The sequence below is a fragment of the Halictus rubicundus genome, chromosome 4 (genome assembly GCF_050948215.1).
Source record: "Halictus rubicundus isolate RS-2024b chromosome 4, iyHalRubi1_principal, whole genome shotgun sequence".
Taxonomy (NCBI): Eukaryota; Metazoa; Arthropoda; class Insecta; order Hymenoptera; family Halictidae; genus Halictus; species Halictus rubicundus.
Genome location: NC_135152.1, coordinates 20057701 through 20073526, shown reverse-complemented (window position 1 = coordinate 20073526; position 15826 = coordinate 20057701). Strand labels below are relative to the sequence as shown.

The window sequence follows — 15826 nt, the reverse complement described above, 5'->3', positions numbered from 1 at the left end:
GATTTTATTTCATTCCATTTTCTTCATATCTGTCTGTAAAAATTGGAAATTGCATAAACATCCGCATTGTACTAATTATACTCTAAAGAAGAGATAGCATGGTGAACATTTTTCCCGGTGATAGTAACAGGATGTTATGTGTAAATTTTCTACGCCACCGAATGCGATCATACACGACTATACTATGCGACAGGTGACATTGTCTGACATATGTCACTCGACATGTCTGTTCCTGTTATCACCGTATCGATGATGGTAATTAACGAACACCGTTATGTTAATTACATTGATGTCTACAGTACAAAAGTACGTGTCTTCGATACAGTGTCTTCTTCAACGCGAGTCTAACCTCTGTTCTTTTGGTAACTGACGCAAACAAGTATTTTGCATAAGAATCTACAGCCTGGCTGTGTTTTGTTATTATATTTAACGGCGTAAAAACCATGACAGTGTTCCGGAGCCGCGATACCACCAAATCCGATTACCGCGACGAGGAAAGTATCGTCTTTTCCTGTTATGACTATGAATTACGATTCGTTATCGCACGAATTCTTCTACTGTGCAACAAGTTCACGACAAGTCATCGATAAGAAAACGGGTAAATATTATGGTCGGAGAACTATCGCTTAAACTTGACAGTGAAACCGCAAGCTCCCATTTTAAAAGACTCTAATCTGAGCCGATTGACGTACATGGAATTTACAGTGACAAGGGAATCACTTAATTAAATATCATTTAAGTGATAAGGAAAAAACATAAGTGGCAGTAATCCGGGGAAGGATGCATTCGAGAATCCGGGGAATGTAAAATTTGTGAAACTTTCATTCAGAGTTTATGGAGAAAAGCAAAATCTTCAATTGAAATAGCAAATAGATCTGTTGATTCGAAAAGGGCTGCAGTAATGCGGGGTGTAGCAGGTTCGCTAATCCGGGGAACACAAAATTCATAAAACTGTCAATTAGACCCCATAGAGAATAGGAGTGTCTTCAATTGAAATAGCAATAGATCCGATGACTTGAATAAAGGTTGCACTAATGCGGGGTGCAGCAGGTTCGCTAATCCGGGGAACACAAAATTGACAAAACTGTCAATTAGAATTTACAGAGAATAGGAGAGTCTTAAATTGAAATAGCAATAGATCCGTTGACTCGAATAAAGGTTGCAGTAATGCGGGGTGCAGCAGGTTCGCTAATCCGGGGAACACAAAATTGACAAATCTGTCAATTAGACTTTATAGAGAATAGAAGAGTCTTCAATTGAAATAGCAAATAGATTCGTTGACTCGAATAAAGGTTGCAGTAATGCGGGGTGCAGCAGGTTCGTTAATCCGGGGAACACAAAATTGACAAAACTGTCAATTAAACTTTACAGAGAATAGGAGAGTCTTCAACTCAAATAGGAATAGATCCGTTGACTCGAATAAAGGTTGCAGTAATGCGGGGAGCAATAGGTTCGCTAATCCGGGGAACACAAAATTGACAAATCTGTCAATTAGACTTCACAGAGAATAGGGGAGTCTTCAATTGAAATAGCAAATAGATTCGTTGACTCGAATAAAGGTTGCAGTAATGCGGGGAGCAATAGGTTCGCTAATCCGGGGAACACAAAATTGATAAAATTGTCTCTTATAGAGACTCATAGAAAAAGCAGAAGATTCAAGTGAAACATGATTAATACCGAGCGCAAAACCTGTAATTCGGGGAAGACCGTCGATCGAAGGATCTCGGTGATCACGGAGTCCGCGCAACCTGGAAGCGTCGATCATCGAGCCCGGCTGGTTTCGCGCAAAAACCCGTGGTTCCCACCTGGTCGAGAAGTAAAGGCGATTCTAATTATCTCTCGATAGCGCACGTGATCGGTTCGTCTGTGTACCGATCCACGGATGATAACTGGCGATGGCCGCACGAATCATCGGCTCCAAGGTCGCCGGTCGTCGGCGAACGAGCTATGCCGTCGTTGTGGAATGCTGGATTTCCAGTTTGGCCGGGTCGCGTCCTGCGGATTCAGCGATCATGCTTCTCTGGAAGAAGCGAGAAACCGGGAACCGAAGAGACGCAAGGGCATTGGCGATCGGTATTAAGACGAAAAGGGGGCGTTGCAGACGCGACGCGAGATGCGATCCGCGATCGAGACGTTCGCGAGTCAGTCGATCGTCACGGATCACGGTGCTAGCAGCGAACTACGCCAGTGCTGCTCCGTCAATTCGCATAATCGCTCGGCAAGAGTCACACTCGCGGCAGTACGGTTTCTAGAATTATGCACGGTGAGTCGACGCGCATCGTGGCCTTTGCTTTTTCTCTTACGGCAGCGATCCAGGTTCGATCGATGCGTTCAACAGTGATCCATAGAGCAGACGTTGCGTGGCCGGAAATCCGTTCTCGAGGATAGAGAGTGCATCGTAGGACACGGTTTTGTGGATAGTTTTCGGCTGAAGTGTGCGAACGGTGGATCTTTATAGAAAATTGAAATTTTGAATTGCAACGAACTGCAGTGTGATTGACATTTTGTTCGCAGCGAAACTTTAATCTCGAATTTCTTTCTTTCCGATATTTATTTTGTTCCCATTCATAAAACAGAATGCAGTCTCGAGTGTCGATACGTTTCTTGGGCTGATCTTTCAATTTTCATTGTTTTCGTGTAATATTGTATCAAGCGGATAACAGTCTTGAATTTAATTACGAAATTGGCAATCTCTGTGATTCCCTCTTTTAATCAGTAACGGGTCAGTGCAGAAAACATTCGAGTCGCGTTTACGTTGGCCTCTGAACTGTGTTCGCGGTACGATTATCAACCTACTCTTGAGACCACGGATTTCATGAATTTATCAACTAAAACACAAAATAATGAAAATATTTACAAAATTCGAAAATTCTGCTGTGTTACTTCCAACATGTTAGTGATTTCAAAAAGAAATGAATGTCTATGCAGCTCCTGTGCCTTGCAATTAGTGCAGACAATTTTCGTTTTACGTAAAAATCTAGTTAATGATTATCGAAGATGGGAATAACCGAAGAATCGAAGACGTTCGCGGTATGATTAGCAATGTGCTCTTGAGACTACGGATTTCATGAATTTATCAACTAAAACACAAAATAATGAAAATATTTACAAAATTTGAAAATTCTGCTGTGTTACTTCCAACATGTTAAAGTGATTTCACAAAGAAATGAATGTCTATGCGGCTCCTGTGCCTTGCAATTAGTGCAGACAATTTTCGTTTTACGTAAAAATCTAGTTAATGATTATCGGAGAAGGGATTAACCGAAGGATCGAAGATGTTCGCGGTATTTTCAGAATTTTTGCAGAATCGCGCGTGCAAGGTGAAATGAGAAGGAAAGATCGGAGTCCCTGTTAGTCTTCAGGGTTTCCGTGGAATCGCGTATGCTATACACCTGAGCATAGTGCAGTCTCGTCGCGAATGTTGTTTAGCAGATTCAAGGCTGGCCGAGCGTAACTTTGTGCGACGATTAATTTATGCATTCGCGATTCTGGTACCGGACACGTTTATTTGTTCGCGCGTGCGCCAAATAAACCTTTTTGAGGAGGATTTGAAATGTGTTTCGAACGCTTTACCGGCCGGTGTACCTACAGTCAGTCCCATAAGTATTCGTACGCTCTTAAAAACCGCATAACTTTGTCAATATTGGACTATACTACTTGAATTTTCTTGAGAAGTTAGAACAATCGGATCGCTACATAACGTGAGAAAAATGTTTGAATAAAATTGCAATTGGTCGAAATTACAGAGAAAGTACTGAAAGTTGTATTTTGCAACTTTTTTATGCGGGCTTACATTAAAAATTTGAAAAGTACGTTTTGTTCATCTGTATCAATTATACATATTCTGAATATTTCAGATCGGTCAACATTGCACCGAGCTACAAACATTTAACGATGATAACTAAAGGGCGAAAGTCGTAGAATTTTGACCTTCTTAGGGAATTTCGCCCTTATTTTAAAACATCTGTCATAAAAAAGTTGTACAACACAACTTTCAGTATTTTCTCTGCAATTTCGATGAATTACAATTTTTGTAAAAATTTTGTTCACTTTACATAGCAAACCAATTGTGCTAACTTCTTAAAAAAAAACCCAAGTCGTATGGTCAAATATTAACAAAGTTATACGATTTTTAAAAGCGTCCGAATATTCGTGGAAGTCATTGTATGTACAGTCAGTCCCATAATTATTCGTACGTTCTTAAAAATCGCATAACTTTGTCAATATTGGACTATACTACTTGAATTTTCTTGAGAAGTTAGAACAATCGGATCGCTACATAACGTGAGAAAAATGTTTGAATAAAATTGCAATTGGTCGAAATTACAGAGAAAGTACTGAAAGTCATATTTTGCAACTTTTTTATGCGGGCTTACATTAAAAATTTGAAAAGTACGTTTTGTTCATCTGTATCAATTATACATATTCTGAATATTTCAAATCGGTCAACATTGCACCGAGCTACAAACATTTAACGATGAAAAGTTAAGAATTTATGTGATCATTTTGGAACATGTGCAGCTCATTGCAACGTTGATCGATTTTTATGAAATTCTCTGAACACGAATAATTCATACAGATCTATAAATCGCACTTTCTACATTTTCAATGTAACTTCACATAAAAAAGTTGCAAAATACAACTTTTAGTATTGTCTCTGCACTTTCGACCAATCGCAATTTTTGTAAAAAATATTTTTCACTTTACGTAGTGATCCAATTGTTCTAACTCCTCAAAAACATTCAAGCGGTATAGTCCAATATTAACAAAGTTATGCGATTTTTAAGAGCGTACGAATACTTATGGGACTGACTGTAATTACGAAGGTCTTCAGGTTCTTCTTTCCGGTGTGATTGAACCTCGAACGCGATCCAGACGAATGAACTCGATCCTCAAGGACGCCGATAAGCCGATAAGCGGTTTCGCTGCCCCCGAACCGTTCGCGTAATTTTGTTTTATTTTTTCTTCTCGGTAGGTTGCTCGTAAATGTTGCGGCTGAGATGTACAAGAGCTTGCTAATTATCCTCGCTGTCGCCGGCGAACTATTTCAGTTGTCAAGTGAGTACACTAATCGCCGAACGATCCGTCCACCTGCACACGATCATCCACCTATGCAAATTGCAACGCGAAATTTCAGGACCCTTGACCTTTACCAGCGATCGCGTTCAAACCTGCGGAATTGTTTATTGTAAACTGGGTTCTATTGTCTGCATTCTTTCGGAGACACGAACGTCGACGTGCTTTTTTTCAAAATAAGATTGTATTTCTCGTGTGATAATTTTTTCAAAACTAATCCAACAGTCGCGCGAATTTGACAACTAGACTGTGGATCTCCAAGACAATTATTTAAAAAATAACATAACTTTATATGTTATTGACAACTGGGCTGCGTATTATTTCGAAAAGTGATTAAGAATGCAATATAATCTTCTCTCTATTCGATTTTTTAACTTTTTAACCTTACAACCATACAAATGGAATGATTATTGGACTGCGGATATTTATGCAAGAGCCAAATAGGAACAGTTCCATATTGTTCTTTTTAATTATGTATTGTTGAATTTGTCTGTGGTTTTGAGTTCCACAGATTTGTATCGCAACCGCGTAAAGTCCACAGTCTAACGACAGCAATAGCTGGCATAATCATTGCAATCCGAGCCTGTGAAACCAATCGAGAAATAATTGACTAAAATGATTACTATTCTGAGAAGCTTTTCGCAGATACGAATCCCCTCTTCCAAGAACTCCGCGCAATCGAGCCATGCTCATGCGCAGAAATCAAAACGAACATCCGAGAAGCTGAGAATCCTCAGTCTCCGTCGAGCCGCTAGGCTCAGACAAGGTCTCCAAGGACTCGTTAAAATTCTGGACCATCTAAAGACAGCTAACGCCTCTACAGGCCCTACCTAGGGACTCTTCAGGGTCATTAAAAGGCCTTTGAAGGTCTCTCGGAATTTCTAAAAGACAACCGAAGATCCTTTGACTCTGTAGAAAATGCTCGATCCTCTACAGGTCCTTCTAGGACCCGTTGATTGGTCTCTAGTGAACTGCAGAAGTCACTAGATGATCTGCAAGGATCTTCACTGACTTTTAGGAATTTTTAGGGTTGGCAGAGGGGTCGTCTGTGAGGCTAAAGATTTTTAAGACAACCTTGAAGGCCTTTATCACATCGTAAAGTCCCTAGATGAACTTCTTGATCAACCTTGATGGGTTTCTCGAGACTCTAGAAGTCCCTGGACTTTCCTGGTTCCTCTATTTAAATTAGAAAATTAATGTTGGGTCTTTAATCTTAATATTAGAATGTTAATGCGAGGATCAATACTGTTCATATTCGAATTCATGCATTCCTATTAATATTCCAATTCATAGACCCATATTAATCTTCCCATTTTCATAGTCGAATTCATGGATTCGCATTAATGTTAATATATTAATACTCCACTCCGTAGATTTACATTAACGTTCCAGTATAGTAATAGCCCAATGTGTAGACTCATAGTAATAGACGACGGATTTTATGCATTTACGACAAAAACAAGTTGGTGCACTTTCAAACAATGGAAGCACTAAAGGAATTTAAGAACGTGTTGTGAACAAAATGCCACCAATTTTGATTTTCCATAAATATCCACGGCCCACATATTCCAATTTCAAGTTGAAATCGCTATGCGTCATATGCGTGAAGCGAAAGAAATGATGTGGAACGAAAATGTTCTAAGTCTGGAGGAATATTTTGTTTTGTAATTAAAACAGCTTCGAGTGCCAGGGGTTTAACACTAGAACAACCAAGGAGGGTTCTAATCATTAGTCATTTTCAGTACATTTTGTTTCGTAAAAGTTTCTATGGCTTTTTCTAAAATATGTAAATCATCAATTCGGTAAAGCAGTTTTCCTTTTATTTCTGTCTTCTTGTTATAAAATTTGATGTAGTATACCCACATATACCGAGACTTGTGATTTTTTCATTCTCTTCTTAATTTAATCATATTGTTCCACGGCCGTAACAATAGTTTCGCTTGTATATAAAAACACGTAACGCCCGTATACATTGATATGCTTCTGTTTTCGTGCATCGCAGAATTAGTTATTTTGTGCCATAATGCTTTCAGAAAATCGGAATTCTATTTTTTCTCGTGATCTGCAGAAATATCTCATCCCACAAAATTACTTAGGAACTATGGGGAAAATTTTCACGAAGCAGTAAATTAGTGGAAGAAATAAATAAAACAAGTGATTTTGACCCCTCCGGTAGTATTGCACGTCAATCGTCGGTTGTTCTAAACGTTGTAGCGTCCGTGTCTTCAATCTCCGGAACAATGCAGACTTTTTCAAAGCGCAGTCATGTTTGCCCGAACGTTTCGTACGGCACGGAATCCTGAAATTTCGAGAGGCGCTCGTCGCGTTCGCGTTTAGGATCGATCGTGGAACAAACGATTTAACCGACTCCTGTTTGCAGGCGAACAGACGTACGAGCCGACGAGATGTCACAACACTTACGACGCTGAAACGCAGATGTTTTACGTAAATGGCCGACAGAACGACAACTACGTCGCGAAGCTGAAAGAGGGTTATGTTGTCACTCGCGGTATAGGCGCGCATAAGTTGTACCCGAGGAAGATCGTATGGAACACGGCTCGCGAGGCTTGTATCAAGGATGGAGGTGATTCAAATGACAGCTCATAATTCCAACAATTATCTCCTCCAAAAACCGTCCGCGACAATTCCAAAAGAAAAACCAATCTACTCGTCGAATCCAAACACGACATGATTCCTTATCTCAACGTAGAGACATATAGAGCGTTTCGTTTAGAGTCAGTCCCATAAGTGTTCGTACGCTCTTAAAAATCGCATAACTTTGTCAATATTGGAATATACCACTTGAATTTTCTTGAGAAGTTATAGAACAATCGGATCACCACATAACGTGAGAAAAATGTTTGATTAAAATTGCAATTGGTCGAAATTACAGAGAAAGTACTAAGAGTTGTATTTTGCAACTTTTTGGTGTGGATTTGCATTGAAAATGTAGAAAGTACGATTTGTAGATGAATTGTACATATTCTGAGAATTTCAACAAAATCGGGGAACGTTGCAATGAGCTGCAGATGTTCGAAAATGATCACACAAGGGCGAAATTCCCTGAGAAGGGCAAAATTCTGCGATATCACTATACCACTTGAATTTTTTTGAGCAGTTAGAATAATTGGATCACTACGTGAAGTGAAAAATATTTTTTACAAGAATTGCGATTCGTCGAAAGTGCAGAGAAAATACTAAAAATTGTATTTTGCAACTTTTTGATGTGGACTTGCATTGAAAATTTAGAAAGTACGATTTGTACTTTCTAAGTACAACTTTTAGTACTTTCTCTGTAATTTCGACCAATTGCAATTTGAATCAAACATTTTTCTCATGTAGTGATGCAATAGTTCTAACTTCTCAGAAAAATTCAAGTAGTATAGCCCAATATTGACAAAGTTATGCGATTTTTACTTATGGGACTGATTGTAAATATCTTTATTTGAACATTTTTATCAATTGTATTCAGAGAGGACAGGCTGCCTGAGACGTTTACCTCGTGACTTTTAAATTGCACACCCTAGACAAATTGTACGTACAGTAAAGTGTCGATCTAAGCCGAACGGAGCTACACGATCTTAGTCAGTTCGCCTACCCCCTCCCCTGGTTGGCATAAAGTGTGAACATGCTCGCGTAATCCGATACCTACTATCCAATTAGCCCACTAATCCAATTGCAAATGTTATTTATTATTATATTATTCTTTCGTGGGACTTTCGCCGACTTATTTGTGGCATTCTACTGATTAAAATGACACTAAACACGACACCATTCGAACTGTATTTAGTAGTTTAATCGGCCGCCCGGTGCGTGTCACGAGAAAACAGTGGCCCTACACGATCTATGTCACAGCACGATGACTGGGCTTGGATCAAGACTTTACTGTATCAATTCCTTTCTTGTATTACTCTTTTTACGAACTCCATTTTATTTCCCCTCTTTTTCCATCTTGTACACAGTGTTTTGCCTCCACACTATCTTTGAACATTTTCACATGAAAATCATTGTGAACCGCATCCGAGTATCACCATAGGTAACAGAGACACGTTTCCTTGTAAGTGTCCCGCAACCTACAATTAATTATCGCACACGCGAATGGTAAAAAGAACGATAACAATCGGCGAAAACAATCGATGAGTTCTGACGGCCGTATGTTCATTAGGTCACTTGGCGATCATAAACTCCATGGCCGAGGAGAAGGTCCTGGTGAATCTTGTTCTGCAAGCGAACATGGTCGAGGCGTGGATAGGCATTCACGATATATTCGAGGAGGGCGATTGGATCACCCTAACCGGCGAGTCGCTCGAGAAAGCCGGCTTCGACACGTGGACGACGTTATGGCCGAACGAACCTGACAATTTAGGCGGAGCCCAGAACTGTGGCGTGATAAGGAAGGAAGGTTCGTTGGACGACGTGGTCTGCACTCTTCATCATCCCTACATCTGCGAGATCGACATCTTCTGAATCGTTGCTGTTCGCCGCTCTTTCGCGACACCGGTGCGATAATCGATCGATTCGAACGAGTCGACTCGGTTCGCTCGCGGATCACACGGAAATCCGATGTTGTACCGCGAATATGTATCCTGGTTCGTTAATTAAAGCCTACATCACGACACCCCGGCGTTTTTTATACTGATAGATAGATAGTTTCAGTGAGAACAATATGTATGAATAGATGAAATACAAGCGTGAATGACTTGATTTGTCATTTAATTTTTCCCGTGAGAAATTATGTGCGTGTGCTAGAAAGTCAATTGCGAGTCCACGTTTGAACAAATTAATGTTTTGACCTCCAAAAAAGACTGGGGCCAAGAGACGTTTCAAAATCAAACGATGGGAAACGATGTCTGCGATCAAAAACAACGCGAAGAAACGCTCTGTTAAAATTGTTCTTCGTCGATCCGAATAAAAACTGCACAAAACTAGGTAAAGATATGTAGCCTCGTATAAAAGCAATCATCAGTTCAATGTTTTGAGAATTTCCATTTTTCCCTGAAGCTGGTCAATCCACAAAAAATATATCTTATTGCGGGGGAAATAACACTCTAGGTCAATAGACGGCGCGGATCATTGTGCAAAATAAAAATTGTCCATTGCAACAAACCGAAGCGAGATGGAGATTGATTTTTGTTTTCAAGCAATTTCTTAACCCTTTGCACTCGAAGCTATTATAACCCCGAAACGAAACATTTCTTCCGACCAAGAATATTTCCCTTCTATATATACATTTTTCGTGTTATACGTACGGGAATGGTGCAACTTACTCCTACAAAACTGAAATGTTCAGTAATTTATTAAATACAAATAAATTTAATAATTTAAAAAATATTTCGAATAATGATATAGCAATTCTTAGTGGTGCCTTACAGTCACCATTCGAGTGCTAAGGGTTCATAGATCTTATCTTGAAGTTCTTCCGATGTTTCCACTGTTCTATATATATCCGATTAATTCTTTCAAATTCGCACGAATCAAAACGGATTCGCAGCTATTTTCTGAAGAAGCGCCGCAATCTTATCTCGTCGGAGAAAAACGGCCGGAAAATCGAGCGGGAAAAAAGGGGGAGGTGGGAAAATTAGGTGCGGTCAGAGAGAAATTTGGTATTTTCATTGGAGGTCGTTCGGCGTCCCGGATTCGAGGTTTTCGCCGGCGGACACGGTCCAAAGTCAATAGGGCCGCTCGATTTTTGAACGGTGCACATAATGTATGCAGATACGTAGGTGGTTGCCAATTTGCCGAGGGTTTTGCGTCCGGCGTCGCTGTTATCCCGCCGGGAGCTGACATCGGCCGTCGTCCTGTAAAAATTGTCCTACAGGATCCGCGGGGAAGCCGCAAAACCGACCGGCCGAATTTCACCGAGTTCAGCAGTTCCGGGTCGGGGGACCTGAGGACCCTGAAACGCTGGTGGGTTCTGGGTCGATTCCTTTTTGAGAGCAAAGCTTTTTCGTCCCTATTGGCTCCGCCATGCGTTTTTACGCCCCCGATCAACCCTTGCGCGCTCCTTTCCGCTCTATCGTCTCGCTTTTTCGTCTCGACCAATCGAACGGCTACCTTTCCGAACTGCTTGTTCAATTTTTATGGGGACCGTCAAAATCACGTGTCCCGATACATTTTAATTTGCGATTATCGAGAGTTTATTTCTCTCGGTACAAAAGAATGCGTAGAAATGTTGATAGATATATCCCAGTTATTTTTATGAAGTATTACGGGGACCCATAAGTAATCGATTGTAGTAAATTCAAGTTTTTATTTCTTAATTTATCAGCATTATCAAGAAGCCACTTTTCCTGCAAATTTTTCATCCCCCTCTTATAGAAATCCAGGGTCCGCTTGCTGTTGCCGTTGCATCAAATCCCGCATGAAAATGAAAAAGTATGCAATGACGAATATGATCCTCGGAGGGTACGGACGCCGCCATTTTATTACAGAGTTGTGAAAAAAATTTTTAGAATATTTTGAACACAAGCGGCTGTACCGAAAATTGAAAAAGAATAAGTGCTTCCTCTTCAACTTCTTTGCAAAGAATTGATTACTAATGGGTACCCCTAATAATTAAAAATAGTTCCGCTCCGTAAACCTAGTGCCAAGAGCAGTAATTACTATTTACTGCTATTTACTGCTATTTATTACTATTTACTGCTATTTACAACTATTTACAGTTGCACTGTACTGTATGGTGAATTTTTAACCCTTGGCACTCGAATGGCGACTGTAAGGCGCCACTAAAAATTGCTGTGTCATTATTCAAAATACTTTTTACATTATTAAATTCGTGTGTATTTAATAAATTACTAAACATTTCAGTATTGCACAAATAAGTTGTGCCATTTTCGTACGTATAACACGCAAAAAATGTATAGAAGGGTAATTTTCTTGGTTGGAAGAAATGTTTTGTTTCGGAGTTAACACTAGATTCACGGGACCCGTCAAAATGACGGGTTCTAATATTTTTAATTTAATATTATTAAGATTCCAACGATGCATACATGAGAAATTATTTAGCAAATTTATTTCTTCGGGTATATATTATTTTTAAAATATTGCTATAAATGTGGGTAGCACGTTCTTGTTATTTTTATGAAGTAATGCAGAATGGTCGCTTTTAGTGCTCCGTAAACCTAGTGTTAAAATAGCTTCGAGTGCAAAGGGTTAATCTGTAATTCGACATTGATGTGTAGCATAAAGCTCGCAGAATTTCGGAGGGCATTTTACCAACTCCATTACCATTGCTTCTGTATTTATTAAATTATTTTCATACACGATGGGGCTGCTATTTTAAGAGCAGTCTCCTTCCCAGCATGCCGCGCTGTCGTTCGACCAGTTTCTAACTAGCTTACAGGCTAATTGAATTTGTGCCAGGTCACTCGTAAGTAACGCGAACTTCCTGCCATACTTTTGGAAGGTGAACCAGTGATATTCTCTGTTATTTTTCAAGTTTTTGTTGCCCGTGGTGCGGCTCGCATATTTATAGCGTTCTCTATTTTGTGGAAGAGCGTGGGCCGATGATCAATATTCTCGATTACTTTGTACTTTTTCTTTTTTTTTTTCGCCACCTAACACACCACCTACAGCAAAGTACTCTATCCTTTTTTTTCGGTGGAATAGAATGTGGGTCAATGATCGATACTCTTTTTTTTTTTTACTCTCTATTTACAGTCCCACGCGTTGGTTCGATGTGTTCATCGTATCCTCTTTTTGACGAAGCGGAATATGGGACAGTGATCGATACTTCTCCATGATTTTTTCATATGTACGATTCTTTCCTGCGACGACCAATCACGAAATCGAGTTTACAGTGCTATGCTCGATATTCGAGAAAATTGTTTCTAACCGAACGACGAAAAACTTGTAAAAATCGTAACGCGATTAACACGCTCTCGTCGAATTTTCTGGAAATGAGTGAAATTGTTGGAGGTACGCTCGACTCGGCAGAATGCACTCGCCCCGCCGTATTGTTTAACTATGGCTTAACTTATCGGCTCGTTTGTCAACGGGACGCTTAATTGTGTCAACGAGCGGGGGTCTCTCGCACGTGAACGACTCGCGTCGTCCAAACAATAAATTTTTCCATCGGGTCCGGCGAAGTTCCACGGCAAGTTTCATATGAAACCGACGGCTGCCGTGTTCCATTTACTTTCATCTCGAACTGCTTCTTCGTCTGACGTCCCGGCAAAAAGTTATTTGCGCGAAAGTTGCTGGTTTTTCTCCCCCTATTGTCGACAATTCGCTTCGACGGCCCAACCGCGTTTCGCTGGGGAAACACTCGTCCTGCTATGCCGGCTAGAAGTGTTAGTGTTTAACCGTTGTTTGCCCAGTCACTGAATATTGCGCAATTCGCGTCCTATACGGCTTGAAAGCAACGCCCAAATGCCCTCGAACACGATATTCGCGAGCAAATGCTTCTCTACGCCTGGATTAAATAACTCATTATTCAAGCAGAATTATTATACGACGGTGAATCGTTATCGGAGCGTCGTAGATCGATCGGCGACGTTCTGCCGAGTAGAACGAGTACCAACACGACTCACTTCTCCTAAATGTGTAACATAATTTTTCTGATTGTTGTTACTTGCGTTGAGTATTAATATTCGTCAGAAAGGGGCCGTGTTTGTACTCATTTTTCTCGCAATGATGCCAGCATTCCATTTCTAGCAATCTTATGATTAAATTATGGTTAGTATGGAGCACGAAATCTACTCCAAAGTGTTATTAATAGATTAGCTACGTTCTCCCGAGAAGAATGAGTCCAAACACGACCTACTTCCGACACTCGTGACCAACGTTACCGCATCATTTGTTTAATTGCAAAAGTGCTTTGTAAAATGCCCACGTGATTAAAGCTTGTCAGAATGGGGTCGTGTGGGTACTCATTTTTCTCGCAATGATGCCAGCAATCCATTTCTAACAATCTTATGATTAAATTATGGTTAGTATAGAGCACGAAATCTAATCCAAAGTGTTATTAGTAGATTAGTTACGTTCTCCCGAGAAGAATGAGTCCAAACACGACCTACTTCCGACACTCGTGACCAACGTTACCGCATCATTTGTTTAATTGCAAAAGTGCTTTGTAAAATGTCCACGTGATTAAAGCTTGTCAGAATGGGGTCGTGTGGGTACTCATTTTTCTCGCAATGATGCCAGCAATCCATTTCTAGCAATCTTATGATTAAATTATGGTTAGTATGGAGCACGAAATCTACTCGAAAGTGTTATTAATGGATTAGTTACGTTCTCCCGAGAAGAATGAGTCCAAACACGACCTACTTCCGACACTCGTGACCCCCGTTACCGCATCATTTGTTTAATTGCAAAAGTGCTTTGTAAAATGCCCACGTGATTAAAGCTCGTCAGAATGGGGTCGTGTGGGTACTCATTTTTCTCGGGAGAAACTCGATAATCCATTTCCAACGTTTTCGAGGACATACGGCAAGAAATGTAAAAGTGAAATGATCTAGAATGAGTATTTTCATATCGAAAGTAGAACTGGGCGAAATTCTTGAATCGTGTTGGCTCTGTTATTTCCGGGATCTTGAAAATTGACCGAGGGGCTCTTTCGACAACTCGACATTTCGATTTTACGGTCATGCTGGTGAGTATATCGATATTGAACTGCCTCTGGCTCGGTCCAGCGGAAGCGCAAATGGAAAAGCCCCGTAAAAAGTACTCTAACCCGGTTTCCGGTGTCGCGAGCGCGACAATTCGCGGCTGTAAATCCATTTTTCTACGCTTCCGCGCGGTTAACCCTACTGGCTGGCTGTTGTCTTCGCGCGGGGAACAGTTTAATTCCCGCGGAAGTGATTAAAACGCGACGAGCAACGTCGAAATATGCGGCGCTGTCGCGCGGAAACACGCCGTCTCCGTCGGAGTTGATGCTAGAATTTACTTCGCTTGCTCAAAACTTTCCAGAACCGCATTCCCCCCCCCCCTCTTTTTCCCCTCTCGTCGCGGAAGGCGCGACGACGGATCCCGAAAACCGAACGCAAAGACACTATTCCTCGCGATCGCTTTTTACCTCGGCAAGAAACTTTTTCCCCGTTTTAATAGGATCTCTCGCAGACTCTCAGATTCCGTTCCTCGACCAGGCCTTTTTGCGCGGACGCGATGCGACGCGGTGACGGATGATGAATTACGACGGGCGCCGGAAGAAAAAAAGAAAACAGCCCGGACCATTAACGACTCGGACGGAAATTTTGCATAAAAAAGCAAGTGCTCTGCATTCGACGGGACAGAGCACCGGCCATCCATCACGAGAGCACCACCATCCCCCGGCAAAAGGTGCGGTTTCCTCAGAATATCGGGAACGTTTGCCCAGTGGCCGACCTGTTCCACTGACATGAACTTAGGCGGACTCTTCGGTATCCTCTTTCGAAAGATATTAAAAAAGTGTAAAACACGTGTCCAAGGATTTCGAGGGGGAAAGAGGGGGGCAGTATCAGTCTTTTATTTGGGCGACGTTTTCAGGGTCATTTGAAGGTCAACTTTGTTTTTTTGTATGGAAACCTATATTTTTTATTATCGGATCTTATTGTACGTAAAAAGACCAGCAATTTTCGTAGGATACTTTTTTTTATCCGCGCACTAGTTTCGGAGATATTTAAAGAGAAGTAGAGCGGGGCATATTATTGTGTAAAATTGTTTAACGCAAATCGTTGATGTTTTCCAGTTGTACGTACCGTTTGAAAACAAATTTGTCCTCTATTGATCTCTTGTTCATGTTCTCTGTCTTTCAATGTAAGATTGTACT

The 15826-nt window shown here is 40.8% G+C and overlaps 1 protein-coding gene and 1 long non-coding RNA gene across 2 annotated transcripts in view; one reads left to right on the top strand and one right to left on the bottom strand.

Annotated features, from left to right (window-relative positions):
- The window catches only part of LOC143353767 (uncharacterized), a 227103-nt gene that overhangs the window by 32236 nt on the left and 179041 nt on the right, over positions 1 to 15826 (bottom strand). The window lies entirely within an intron of this gene.
- Positions 2126 to 9694, top strand: LOC143353761 (hemolymph lipopolysaccharide-binding protein-like). Its single transcript, XM_076787324.1, has 4 exons — positions 2126 to 2263; positions 4976 to 5058; positions 7457 to 7660; positions 9242 to 9694. The coding sequence occupies exons 2-4, from the start codon at positions 5001 to 5003 to the stop codon at positions 9541 to 9543; spliced, it is 564 nt and encodes a 187-aa protein (XP_076643439.1). The 5' UTR covers positions 2126 to 2263; positions 4976 to 5000; the 3' UTR covers positions 9544 to 9694.

Coding starts and splice junctions, on each gene's coding strand:
- LOC143353761 (XM_076787324.1), top strand. CDS start 5,001: ATGTACAAGAGCTTGCTAATTATCCTCGCTGTCGCCGGCGAACTATTT. Junction 5,059..7,456: donor CGAACTATTTCAGTTGTCAA/GTGAGTACACTA, acceptor TCCTGTTTGCAG/GCGAACAGACGTACGAGCCG. Junction 7,661..9,241: donor GGCTTGTATCAAGGATGGAG/GTGATTCAAATG, acceptor TATGTTCATTAG/GTCACTTGGCGATCATAAAC.